Genomic DNA, 13,794 nt, shown 5'->3' on the forward strand with positions numbered 1-13,794 from the left:
GGTACTAACCAAGCATTCACCAAGCAGTTATTGAATTGTTCTGAACCAGGCTGTAGGCTACTCTTCCTCCTCCCCATGATTTCAAAGATCCTCCAGAATCCAGTTATCCCTGTGTCTAATCCACTCCTTGCCATGTGGGCACATCGGTGAGCATGTACACAAAGTGACCAGACATCTTTTCTTATCATCGTTCATGAGATACTTTATATAAAACTACTTTGTAAACTGTAGACATTGAGTAGTTTTATTCAGTTTTCAGATGGAAAATCTCTCATAGCATTGCCATTTTGAAGTAGTTATGAAAGATACTTCTATAGCAGTTGTAACCCTGGGCATGGGCATGTTTTGGAATCTATATGATAAAACAAACTTTAATAAAGATTATTTTACACTGGGAAGAAATCCTTAAAATGTTGCCTGTTAGTCTTAAATGTAACAGGGTGAGCACTTTTTATGTAGTCTTGTCCTCTGTGAGGAAAATCAATGCTGAAATGTATGGTATATTCCCAGCAATAAAACTAAATTGACATTTTACTTACTTTCCCCCACCTTACTTGTTTTTATTTGCTTTCCTTCCCTCTGCTTCCTTTTCCCTCATCTAGAATAACCAAGAGCAAGTGTTGCTTCAGGGGGAGGATCGATTGTACTTGAACTGTGGAGAGGCCTCACAGAGCCAGAATCCCAGGAGTTCTTCAGCTCACTCTGATCACAGAACCCGTCGGGAAAAGAGCCCATTTGCAGGTGGTGGTTTAGAGTCTCAGAGTTTAAGCACTTTACTTGGTCATCGGCATTGGCATGTAGTACAGGTAAGTCTTCAGATGCTGTTGACTAGTGACTTAGTCCTTGCTAAGATAGCACCTAAAACAGATTTTTAAGTAATTCATTTGCTGAGGAACTTTCTAACCTTTTTTGACTGTCACGTCTCTCTTCTGCTTTTCTGTGCTCTTGTCCTCTTGTCTTCTCCTTTCTTTCCCCCAGTCCATTAGTAAGTGAATAGTTTGAAAAACTAGAAGTTTATGCTTTGCCCTTTTACTGTGCAGGACTGTCAGCCTTCTTTTGGTATAAATTTAGCTCTAGATTTGCAGAGGCAGAAGTGTGGTAATTTCATGAAAAGTGACACTGTCAATTAGTCCCCTGTCCAGATGATCTTGTAGTCCTAATGGGTACACATTGAGGTTAATTGCCTGACTTTGGACCCAAGTTGAAGACTTGTGATTAGTCTAGAACATTATTGTTAATAATTTTATTATTACTTGGTCTTGCTCCAGATTATTTACTCATTCTGATGTAACTTTCAAATTAGTGGTTTCTTTTAGTAATTCTGATAAATTGAAATTTAATATAGAAATTACTTCTGAGTTTTGAAAACAAAATTAATTTGGACAAGTTAGTAAACTGAAGTTTCTTGAAAGAAACTTTCATACATATTTGAGTCCTAAGTGTTTTCTTCCCAGTTTTGTCACCAAAATGTCTTAGATACATCAGAGTCTACTCTTGAGTTAGTTTCTTTTAGTCATTGTCTATTTTCACAATTCTTTGTCTTCTACATTCTATACTTTTACCTAGCTTACTTCACCACCCATGTTATTTTCAGTTGACTTTGAGTGAAGATAATGAGAGATAGAAGAATGGTCTCTGTGTGAAAAATTAAAGGAAGAATATCTCCTACATTGACATGTGGTATACACTAAAAGAAAATGTATTTAACTTACATTGATAAATTCATAAAATCAAACAATGTGCATACCATTTTATAATTAGTAACAGTTATTAAATAAAACTGCATCAGCTACTTCCTTGACTAAAATTTTCCACTGCTCCCTTCTCTCCTATAGCCATTTCTCTGCTATTTTCATTCCCCCATACTTTGAACTATTCATTCTACACTGACCTAGCATGAATGCCAGTTCTGCCTAGCCAGGTCTGTGTTGCCAGAGAGCCAAGTAGAGCAGAGGATCGAAGAAGGTAGGTCTGGAACTCAAAAATCCATCAGGCAATAACAAAAATGGAATTTCCTTCCAGCTCAAAAATTCAGTGATTCTGTGATTCATAGCCATCTATGAAGTATCCTGTGTTAGAAGCATATAACACTGCTTTTACAACTTCAGACAAATAGGTACTAGCAATATTCTTCTGTCATTCTGTTCTTTAGATATCTAAAGTACTCAGAAAGATAAACTTAACTCTAGCTTTACCTAATGGTTTCCATTTCCTTAAAGCTAATAAAAATAATGCTAGAGTTGTTGTATTCCCCCCAAATTAAGTTATAATGGACTCATAGAATTTTTAGAGCTGGAAGGACCTTAGCAATCATGTAGTCCAACTAGATTTTATACATGAGGAAATTGAAGCTCAGGGAAGTTAGGTGACTTGCCCAAGGTCACACAGCAGAATAGTGGCAGACTTGATCCTTACCATGATACAAATTAAGGGAATAATAGAACCTATCTTAAAACCTAGGTACTAAATGTTGAAGCATATGATATACTGCTGACTTAGATCTATTAATAAAACCTAGCATGTGCCTACTTGGCATTGTTTTTACTTTGAGTTGCCCTAAGCTTTGTTTGCTGGTAATCCAGCCACAAGAGTCAATGCAGTGTTTTGGTGGTGTGTGTTTGGTAGTGTGGTTTTACAGTGTCTATATAATGTTAATACTTTACCTTCCAGACATTTTAGCCTTTAGTAAGTATTCCCTGAAGAAACATGGGTGCCTGTTTAATTCCGCCTTCAGCACATACTCTTGTCCAGGAGAGTGCCTGCATCCTCCATCAAAGTGGCTTTGTTTGTGTGATTAGTACTTTGTATGCTTCTTGTACAGCTTAGAGTTCATCAGATGAGCTCAACTAATCCTGCTTGCTCTGTCTGTTCCCCATCTAGACTACTAGGTTTTTTGTTTGTTTGTTTAAGCTTTCTACCTTATACTCATTAGTTTCCTGGTCAGAAGATTCTATGTTAATTATGTTTTCTCCTTTAACAAAAATAACACAGATGCATACTTGTCAGAAGCAGGGTAATGTATCAGGCACTTTGTTAAGTCAACAAAGAGGATTGTAAAGGCTATTTAATTTATAAATGATTTGCTCTCATTCCTACAATGTGAATCAGATGTTCCGGGTATTTGGCACAGATCAGATCTCCTAGGATGATGGTTTTCACAATCTCACCAGATACAGACAGAAGTAAATCTGAGGAGGAGACAGGGTTTTAGCAGAATGACTTTAAAGGGAAAAAGGTAGATGTAGGTTCTACAAGAGATGGAAAAATCCTAAGATGTTAAGAGTAGAGATTCTGTAGCTTAGCACTGGGTTTCCCAGTAGTGTGACATGACTTTTTATGCACTGAGTATGCAGTCCTGACCTGAGTTTCTTCATCATCCATTAGCCACCTCTTTTCTTAGTTTTGCCATTTTCTCTTCTCAGTATTAGGGGTGGAACTCAAAAGTTCAGGTAATATGTAGATCTCCTAGGGAAAATAAAAGTTTTTGTTCTTATAGCATCTTTAAGACATAAAACTGTATAAATAAAGCTTCAGTGTAAGTTTTGAAAGCAAACCATTTACCATTTGTGGCATCTCATACACTTTTGGAGGATAGAAGAATAAATTGTTTTTTCTTAGAGATATTCATCAGAATGTGATCAAATGATAAGATTTAACCGTGGTTCCTATGATTGGAAACTCTTCGTGTTGGAATCCATTTTGGCTGTGAGATTTCACTTCCCACTTTACACACTCACACATTTCATAAATACTAAGAAATACCAAGGTTTGGGGGAAGTAGGGGCATTTTTGGTTTTTTGATTGCTTGTTTTTTTCAGTGTCTTGGGTGCTAGCTCAGTTATACTCCAGGAACATCCTTCTTCAAGTGACTATTTTTATTTTCTTCATTCAAAAAAAGAATTTCACTTATATCCCCCTACAAAACTACTTTCAGATTTTACTTTGCCACCTGATCGTTACCTCAGATTACCATTATTCTGCACTAATTTCACCCATCATAATGAATTTTACTAGTTGGCCTGAATGGTACAGCATATCTGTTAAGATACAAGTTAAGCATTCTTCAAGTATATCTGTCACTTAATTCTCTAAGGTAGGCATCCACACATAAGCAGTTCTGGGGTTAAGAACTTCCTAATGTACTAAAAGCTATTAATTTATTTAGATTTTAGGTTGACTAACTGGATAATAAGTGAAGTCTAACAAAAATAGTTTTATGAATAAATTTTATCAAGATTAATACAGATGTTTTCAGCAGGTTTTCTGGAGGTTTTTTTTTTTTTTGCTTGACTTTGGTTTCATCTTCACATTACACAAAGAAGCTTATTGGATTTGATTGCATTTACTTGGCTTTTTCATTTGGCTCTCCTTTTTTAAATATGTAATAATTTTTCTTTGAGTAAAAGGAAAATAAATGAATTGAAGGTTCAGTAGTTATTCCAGGAACAGAAGATTTTTCCTTTGTTCTGTTAATTTTCACCCTTCATTCACCATGTGCTCATGAAACTATTTAATCAGCAGACTAAGAGAGAGGTCACAGTCTCAATAAAGCTAGACTTGGCTTAATTTGCATTGATATCTCACAGAGGATTTTTTAAGTTTAAAATTCTCATTAGAGTAATAAAATGATACCATGTACAAAAATGAGACAGACAGCATGGAAAGATACATCTATTGCTGATGTTGCAGATGAAGAGTTCATATCTGTAATATATTAAAAGTCTTGCAGGTGAATAAATAGCCGTGACTTATGCACACTTTTATGTGTACATGGCTGTTTAGAGACAGAATAAAAACTAATCAGTTGTTTCCCCTGAGCAGTGATGTAAGAGAAGAATTTCAGTTTGTACTTTGTGTACTTTTATATTGTTTAAAATTTATAAGTGTGCATTGCTTTTTTAATCAGAAAAATATAAAAATAAGAAAGTACTATTAAAAAAAAAAAACAAACTCTTGCTGAGGCTCTGATTTTATTAGATAAGATTTTAGGGATGGTTCATATCAGCAAAACCAGACTGTTCATCTACACAGTTCTTGGCTACCATTGTAGATGCTTCTCTAAATATCTTTTGTCATTCTGTTATTGATTGAGTGTTCAATATTTAAAACAAACAAACAAAAACAGTATAGAGAAAAAAGAGGAAAGCCTGATGTCTAGAAATACATAATGAAATGGATAAGACAGGCGATATGCAATATTGGCTGCTAGTAATACTCAATTATTTGGGAGCACTTTAAACATTACAGGAAAATTAATCTCATATTATGATGCTAATGCTTTACATTTAAATATAGTAAACATTTCAAAAGTCTTACAAACTGATATATTATTTCCTAGATTTCCAGCACCTATCTAGAGAGCAATTGGCCTATACGGGTGAGTTATTTGTTACTTTGTTGGTGTTAACTTTCATTGAATGGCATGTGCTGCAAGAGGTATTCTGGGGATTGAGCCTTTCAGTGGGTGCATTGATAAAAGTTTCAATACTTGATTCCTTGTACATTGTTAGTGTAAATCTATAATTTTGTTAAATATAATTTAAATATGATTTTTGAATTTAGCATTTTACATTTAATTCACTTCGCAAATGTTTATTAATAGTCTGCCATCCTGACATAATCCTTAGCTCTTTATGTCTAAATAAAAAATTCAAGGAAGAGATCTTAATTTTTTTTAATTCAGTTTTCAGCTATTGATAAGCTTGGCCAGAATATTGCTGTTGTTGGCAAGTTTGGTTTTGCACATTACTCTTTACTCACCAAAAAATGGAAGCTTTTTGGAAACATTACCCAGGTTAGTCTTTTTGAGGTTAAAAACCTATTTGTCAAAGTGTGGGAGAACTACAATATGAATTAAGTATAGAGTAAACCACTGTTTACTTACTAAAAAGTAAAATCAAAACATTACAAAATGACTGAATTATGTCCAAGGGTCAGTTCTGATAAGGTACTTGGTATTTAATAATGGATTTTGTATTGAGATAGTTGTTCAGTCGCTAAATTGTGTCCAAGTCTTTGCAACCCCTTGGACTGCAGCATGCCAGGCCCCCCTGTCCCTTACCATCACCTGGAGTTCGCCCAAGTTCATGTCTGTTGAGATAGTTAATTTTTAATTCTTGTTAATCAGATGCTAATCCTGTAATTGAGAATTTACTCTTCCATTTCAGGTAGAGTTCATCAGATATGATTGGAATAAATCTCCACAAAATTTGAGGTCATTCCCTGCTTGTCTGTGTACAATATAAACATCTGGGTAGCATACAAACATGCGTTTGGGTTTTGCAAGAATCAAATAGGAGGAAAAGAAAAGGAAGTTGACATTTACGAGGTGCCTACTGGAGAAGGCAATGGCACCCCACTCAAGTACTCCTGCCTGGAAAATCCCATGGACAGAGGAGCCTGGTGGGCTGCATGCAATCCATGGGGTTGCTAAGAGTCAGACATGACTGAGCGACTTCACTTTACCTTCTCACTTCCATGCATCGGAGAAGGAAATGGCAACCCACTCCAGTGTTCTTGCCTGGAGAATCCCAGGGACAGGAGAGCCTGGTGGGCTGCGGTCTATGGGGTCACACAGAGTTGGACACGACTGAAGCGACTTAGCAGCAGCAGCAGGTGCCTACTATGTACCAGGCACTTTTCATATATCTCACTGATCTTAATAACAACCCAGTGAGGGCACTACTATTACCATTTTATATAGGATTCAGAGTCAGGCAGCTGATAAATGATAAAGCCAGAATGTAAACCAAGATGTACTGAATGTGGAATAATGATGCTACATGGTTCCCAGTTACTTTCAGTGATGTATTTTCTGCCTTACAGAAATACACATTTTTTTTTCAAAAATAGGATCTGAATCATTATTAATAAAGGCCCTCAAGTAACACTTAATGTTGTGGGGCGGGAGGAATAGAGAGTAGAGCAGAAATAATTAGAGCTTTCATTGTCTGATTAGGAATATTTTACAAATGTATTACTGTCAGGAATAAATGTAAATGTTTTTTATTTTTTTTAAGGAGCAGAATATGATTGTGACAGGCGGCTTAGCCTGGTGGAATGATTTTATTGTCCTTGCATGTTATAACATAAGTGATCGTCAAGAAGAGGTATGTTTTTGTTCTCTCAGAAGTAATAAATTTTTATATTTTAAATATATTAAGCATTATTTAAGGACTTTGCAGATGGCTCAGACAGTAAATAATCTGCCTGCCAAAGATCCCCTGGAGAAGAAATTGACAACCCACTCCAATACTCTTACCTGGAAATCACATGGACAGAGGCAGGCTACAGTCCGTGGGGTCACAAAGAGTTAGACACAACTGAGTGACTAACAATTTTCACTTTCACAGCATTGTTTGATCTGTATAAAAATAACCTACTGAAAATGAATGAGACATTTTCCTTTTAATCAAAAATTCCACATTTTTAGCTAATGGGATTTTCAAGTTACTGTTTTAAAAAAAATTAAAGGAATAATCAGGATTTCTGTGATTGCTTTTTCTAATGATTTTAGCCATTCTCTGTTATAAAATTTGTAACTAATAAAAAATAGTTAAAAGTTGAAAAGTTTATAAGAATGTCTGTCCTTAGAGATATATTGATTGGTTGATTGATATATTTATTTTTTGAGAAACTACATTTCCTGATGTCATGTCTAAATATGCAGGTCTAAAAGGAGTATCTCATAATAGTACATCACAGTTTTGATCACTCATCTTTTAGTTATTTGTAGAATGTGCCTACTTTGTCAAAATAGAAACATCCACTTATTATTAGTGCTCAAATTAGTCTTTAGCTCCTCTTACTTGAAAAAAAGTAGATGAAAAAATGGTATGTCTAAAGTATTTAGTCATCCATGGTAGGTATCTTCTTTTTACAGTTGTCTTTATTTCTATTTTCTACAGCTCAGAGTGTATTTGCGAACCTCAAATCTGGACAATGCTTTTGCTCATGTCACCAAAACACAAGCAGAAACATTACTGCTTAGTGTCTTCCGGGACATGGTAATAGTTTTTAGAGCAGACTGTTCAATATGCCTTTATAGTATTGAAAGAAAATCTGATGGGTAAGTATATAAAATATACAGTCATTTTTTGCTCTTATTTATCATGCTTCCTCTGTAGTTTTATTTCTCAAAACAGTTATTTTAATTTTATATTTGATTTCCTTTGTTTTAAGAGTTTCGTAAAGCAAGGAATTTTAATTAGTGATCTTTGTATGATAGTTATTTTTTAGCTACCAAAGGAAATAAACTATAAAGCTTTACCAATTTTTTTTCAGCTAATCTTACTGGATTCATTTGAAAAAACAAGCTGGTTTGGGATGGGGTAAAATTTTAAATATTAATTTTTTTTTTTATACATCTTGATAACAAGTTGTTACTAATTTTCCTAGTGTTCTAGAAACTTGGGGAAATTTATAGTATTTCTATAGCTTTAGGGGTTTAGGAAGCATGACCTTAGCAGACTCTTGCACATTTTCACTGGCCTAGCTGGCTGTAGTCTAGAAAAGGAAAAACAGACAGTCGTCTTGCTGTTTTCTTGCCTATATTCTTCTTGGTGTCTGGCTGACTTGCAGCATTTAGACCACACTTCTTGAGTTTTATTTTGTTCTCAGATGGCTTTTGTTTCTTTTTATAAAAAAGCTATGAAGTGCGTGTTTGCTGAAGTAGCTTAGTAATTGAGGATATCTTTTATAAAGATAAAAATTAACAGATCACCTTAGATAGAACCCTGGAGAAGGCAATGGCAACCCACTCCAGTACTCTTGCCTGGAAAATCCCATGGATGGAGGAGCCTGGAGGGCTGCCATCCATGGGGTCGCTGAGGGTCGGACACTACTGAGCGACTTCACTTTCACTTTTCACTTTCATGCATTGGAGAAGGAAATGGCAACCCACTCCAGTGTTCTTGCCTGGAGAATCCCAGGGACGGGGGAGCCTGGTGGGCTGCCTTCTATGGGTTTCACAGAGTTGGACACAACTGAAGTGACTTAGCAGTAGCAGTTATATAGAACCCATTTCCTTCGTCAGCCAACTATTTCTCAGCTGACTAAGCTATTCCTATAAGCTTCTTCCCAATTTCTTTTTTACTTTTTATATATTACTCCCTTCTTTCCCTCCCTTCATCTCCATTTGTGTTCTTGGGTGCCACAGCCTTGTCATTCTGCTGTTTAAAGGATACTTGGGGAGGTGGAAATGGTAGGTAGAAAGTATTTGCTGCTGCTAAGTCGCTTCAGTCGTGTCCGACTCTGTGCAACCCCATAGACGATAGCCCACCAGGCTCCCCCATCCCTGGGATTCTCCAGGCAAGAACACTGGAGTGGGTTGCCATTTCCTTCTCCAATGCATGAAAGTAAGAAGTGAAAGTGAAGTCGCTCAGTCGTGTCTGACTCTTAGCGACCCCATGGACTGCAGCCCACCAAGCTCCTCCATCCATGGGATTTTCCAGGCAAGAGTACTGGAGTGGGGTGCCATTGCCTTCTGGGACCCCTATAAACATAAACTCTCAAACTATTTGTAGTGGAAATGGGGGGAAAAAAACTCATTAGAATTGTTGAGATGTATGGTTTCTTTCTCTCTTACAGTCCAAATGCTGCTGGTATTCAGGTTCTTCAGGAAGTGTCCATGTCACGCTACATTCCTCACCCTTTCCTAGTGGTATCTGTCACTCTGACATCAGTGAGTACAGAGAATGGAATCACCTTGAAAATGCCACAGCAGGTACCATTCTGTTATCAGAGCTCTTTAGAGTTTTCGGGTCTTTGTGTTTTAATTTGGTATTAGGAACTATTCGTTTGTTCAGAAAATACATACTAAATATATAGAATTTGCCTTGTGTGAAGATGCTGGGTTACAGTGCCAACTAAACAAACATGGTTTTTGCTAATACTGGAAAGAAAGAATTACATAGATAATTAATATAAGTGTAATGTGTATACCAAAAAGTAATACAGGTTACTGTGTATACCAAAAAGTGATACAGTGTTAAAACATTATACTGTGTATAAAAGTTATACTGTGTAACAAAAGCCTTAGAGTAGTCTAAGCAATCACAGATGGTTTCTCTATCATTTAAATTGAAACCTGAAGAATAAGTGGTGGTTATCTAAGTAAAAAGGAATTTCAGTCAGAGGGAACAGTTCAAAGGCCTGTAGATAAGAGAGAACACGACACATTCAGGGAATTAGAAGAAATTTCACAGTGACTGGAACAGAGTATGACAGTCTTATTGATACTAAGGACTTTGTCTTAAAGTCTAAAGTGTTTTAAGCTAGATATTATTAGATCTAAGCTTTGTAATACTAGAGAAAACATTACAAAGGAAGAAAATGAACCAGAGTTGGACAAAACTGGATGAAGGGAGAGCAGCTAAGAGTCCATTGCAGTAATCTAGGTGAATGGTGTCTGTGGCCCAAACTTGGGTAGTGAAAAGAAGATAGAAAGAAGTAGAAGGAATATGACATATAGAGGACTCCATGATTAGTTAATTATGAGCAAAGAGAAGGGATACTCCCATAGCTTCTGGTTTAAAGTAACTGTGTAGGTAGCGTTGCCACCAGGATCCAGGTTGCATAACTTATGTTTCCAAACTTCATGTCAATGTGGAACCCATCTTCAAAGAAAAGTTCTGTGTGGATTTACTTGTCATCCCTGTCTGTATAGTCTTTTAAAACTTCCTATGGCATCACTGACTCGATGGACGTGAGTCTGAGTGAACTCCGGGAGTTGGTGATGGACAGGGAGGCCTAGCATGCTATGATTCATGGAGTCGCGAAGAGTCGGATACGACTGAGCGACTGGACTGAACTGAACTGATTAAGGCACTTCCACTGAGTGCCTTTAAAATACAGGTTCCATTTTCTCTGCAAACTCGTATTTCATGTAACCAGATAGTCCTAGTTAATAAAAAAGGAATGTTTTACAGAAGAACTCTAGCTAAAAGATATGGAAGGAATTTGAGAATTAAGAATCAGTTTTTCAGCCTTTGAAAAAATGAGTGGATTCAGTGACACCAGTTGAAACCAATGAAAGGTTGATGGGAACTTCACAATGAAGGTATTGAGTTGTCATGCCTAAGCCTTACTAGTCAATCTTAGCATCACTAAAAGTAGGAGGACCATGCATGCTTCCTGGGGTGATTCAGCCTGAGGATCACATGAAGAATTACTGCCAAAAGCATTGAGCCTGAACTGAACCAAGCTTCTCGAGTCATTTTCTATTCATCAGAAATACAGGGATAGAGGTTTAGTTTAATAACATTCTGTAGGAAAACTGCAGGTCATTAATGTGGAGGAAAAAAGAAAAGACTCTTTTAGACTTTAGAGCTATAACAACAAAATGCAATTCATAAGGTCATTTGTATCTTGATTCAAATAGGCTACAAAAAGACACTGTTAAAACAGTTAGCGATATTGACTGAGAGATGACACTGAGAAATAGTTCTAAATTTTATTTAATTTAGATGTGATGTTGGTGTTGTAATTATATAATCAAATGTCCCTATATTTGCAAGATGCCTATTTAAATGTATAGGAGTAAAATGGCATGATATCTTCCTTTAAAATACTTTGGCAAAATAAGTATTAATAAAAAGAGAAAAGGGATAGGTGAAACAAACCTTGGTAATTGTCAATGTGAATAATAAGAATAAGATGGGGGGGTGTACATTTTATGTACTTTTCATCATGTTTGAAGTCATATTAAAGAAAAAAGCTTCTTGAATATTCTAGATAGAGTAGGCAGTCAGAAGATGAATAACACTGGGTGCCCCATTTTAATTAAGAGGCCCCTTTACAAAGAGGAAATACTTAACTTTGTAAAGAGCAGAATAAGAAGTTGAAAGGTAAGAGGAAATAGATTACATCTTGCACAGAGAGAAGGCCAAGGTTTAAAAAGCAAAGGAAGTCTTGGTTTAACAACAAAAAATCCAGCAATGAGAACTGTTCAACAGTAAGGTGGCCTCCCTCAGGAGACTGGTGAGCTCCTTGTTTCTGATGTTCCAGTGAGAATTACCTACCAGGGATTTTTAGGGTAAGAGATGGTTTGTTGGGTTCCTTCAGATTTAGGACCTTGAGGATACATGTGGTCCCAGCTTTTGTGTATATTTGGTTTCTGAAAAGTTCATCAAAGTTGCTTGAGAGGGCTGTAATGGTCACCTGTTCTTACGTACTGTGATATTATCAGTAAAAAATGTTGACTGCGTGGATAGAGCTGAAGGGAAAAATAGAGAATTTTGTGTTTTTATTTTTTGCTGTGCTGGTTGTTCATTGCTGAGCAGACTTCTCTCTAGTTGCGGCAGGCGGGGACTACTCTAATTGCGGTGCACAGGCTTCTCAGTGTGATGGCTTCTCTTGCTGCAGAGCACTGGCTCTAGGGTGTGTGGGCTTCAGTAGATGCAGCTCCAAGGTTCTAGAGCACAGGCTCGGTTGCTCTGGGGCATGTGGGATCTTCCCAGACCAGAGATCGAACCCATGTCTCTTGCATTGGCAGGCAAAGTCTTTACCACTGAGTCACCAGGGAAGCCCTTTTTTTTTTTTAATGAAATAATATAAAATACAGTGGTGAGTGTACTATCTGAAAATGTAAAAGTGGTCATTATGAACATTAACATATTTTAGTAAACTGCAGTGAATGTTCTTCAGGTCTTTGGAAGTGTTTGAGGAGTTTGTCACTGTGGGGGTGTGTGTTATTCACTCAGTCATGTCTGACTCTTCATGACCCCGCAGACTATAGCTCATCAGGCTCCTCTGCCCATGGAATTCTCCAGGCAAGAATGCTGGAGTGGATTGCTATTCCTTTCTCTAGGTAATCTTCCCAACCCAGGGATCGAACCTGGGTCTCCTGCATTGCAGGCAGATTCTTACCATGTGGGCTACCAGGGAAGCCCGTTTGTCCCTATGCCAGTCTCCAGTCATACTGTTCGATTCTTGGGATGGCATGTTCGGTTTCCTCTCCTCTCTAGTTCTTATAATTCTCACACAGCTTTTCAATTCCATTTTTCCTTCTCCTAACTCCAAGTTATTTGCTGTTTCTCATTATTATGGACAGATGTTCAAATTTTTAGTTTATGTGCTAAATTGGGAACAGAAGACTCCTTTCCAAGTAAAATTCTTGAGCTTTCTGACAGTTGCTTACAGATTTTTGTGGGATAATTTTTCAAATTCCTGCATTTTAAATTAACATGCTTATCACCTACCCGGATGATATAAAGCAAAAATGAGTGACAAAGTCTATGAGTATTCAGCACCCTTTGCCATTTTTTTACATACTATCTCTTGTGTCTTAGAGCAGTACAAATGAGCATTTCATGTATCTGATTATTTTTTGCAAGGAGAATACATAGGGTGATGGTGGTTTTCCTGACCGAACCCTAAATGATAGTGGAGCTTAAATTCATCCAGCCAGCAGGAGTCAAAGCTAGGACACAGTCCATGTCATCTTATTCATCATCCTTTCCTTCCTAAAACTCTTTCCTTCTTTGGTTAGCAGCATCATGCTGTGTTTCTCTTCTTGCCTTCAAAAGTTTAGCCAGTGGTCCCTTGCTCTGTTGTTGCCACATACTTTGCTTCAGAAAATTCATCTGTTACCTTCAGTTTACCAGCCTTACCATTATAGTTCAGTGATTCTGGTATTCATCTCCAGTTTAGTCATCTCTCACAACATTTTTATCTGGAAGTCTTAAGATTCTTTCTAATTTAATGGGCAGTAAAAGGAAACTCTTCAGATTCCCTTTCCTAAGTTATTATCTCCTTCTGACTTCTGTCCATGAAGACCACAACTTCTCTAACACC

The 13,794-nt window shown here is 36.9% G+C and overlaps 1 protein-coding gene across 4 annotated transcripts in view; it reads left to right on the plus strand.

Annotated features, from left to right (window-relative positions):
- Positions 1-13,794, plus strand: part of RIC1 (RIC1 homolog, RAB6A GEF complex partner 1) — a 145,942-nt gene that overhangs the window by 113,961 nt on the left and 18,187 nt on the right. For all 4 annotated transcript variants that reach the window (XM_070375852.1, XM_070375855.1, XM_070375853.1 and 1 more), the window contains 6 exons: positions 603-806; positions 5,339-5,377; positions 5,684-5,794; positions 7,020-7,109; positions 7,908-8,068; positions 9,589-9,724. In XM_070375852.1, coding sequence (XP_070231953.1) covers positions 603-806; positions 5,339-5,377; positions 5,684-5,794; positions 7,020-7,109; positions 7,908-8,068; positions 9,589-9,724 — 741 coding nt within the window. The remainder of the gene's footprint in view (positions 1-602; positions 807-5,338; positions 5,378-5,683; positions 5,795-7,019; positions 7,110-7,907; positions 8,069-9,588; positions 9,725-13,794) is intronic.

The sequence above is a fragment of the Bos mutus genome, chromosome 8, assembly GCF_027580195.1.
Source record: "Bos mutus isolate GX-2022 chromosome 8, NWIPB_WYAK_1.1, whole genome shotgun sequence".
In the NCBI taxonomy this organism is placed as follows: Eukaryota; Metazoa; Chordata; class Mammalia; order Artiodactyla; family Bovidae; genus Bos; species Bos mutus.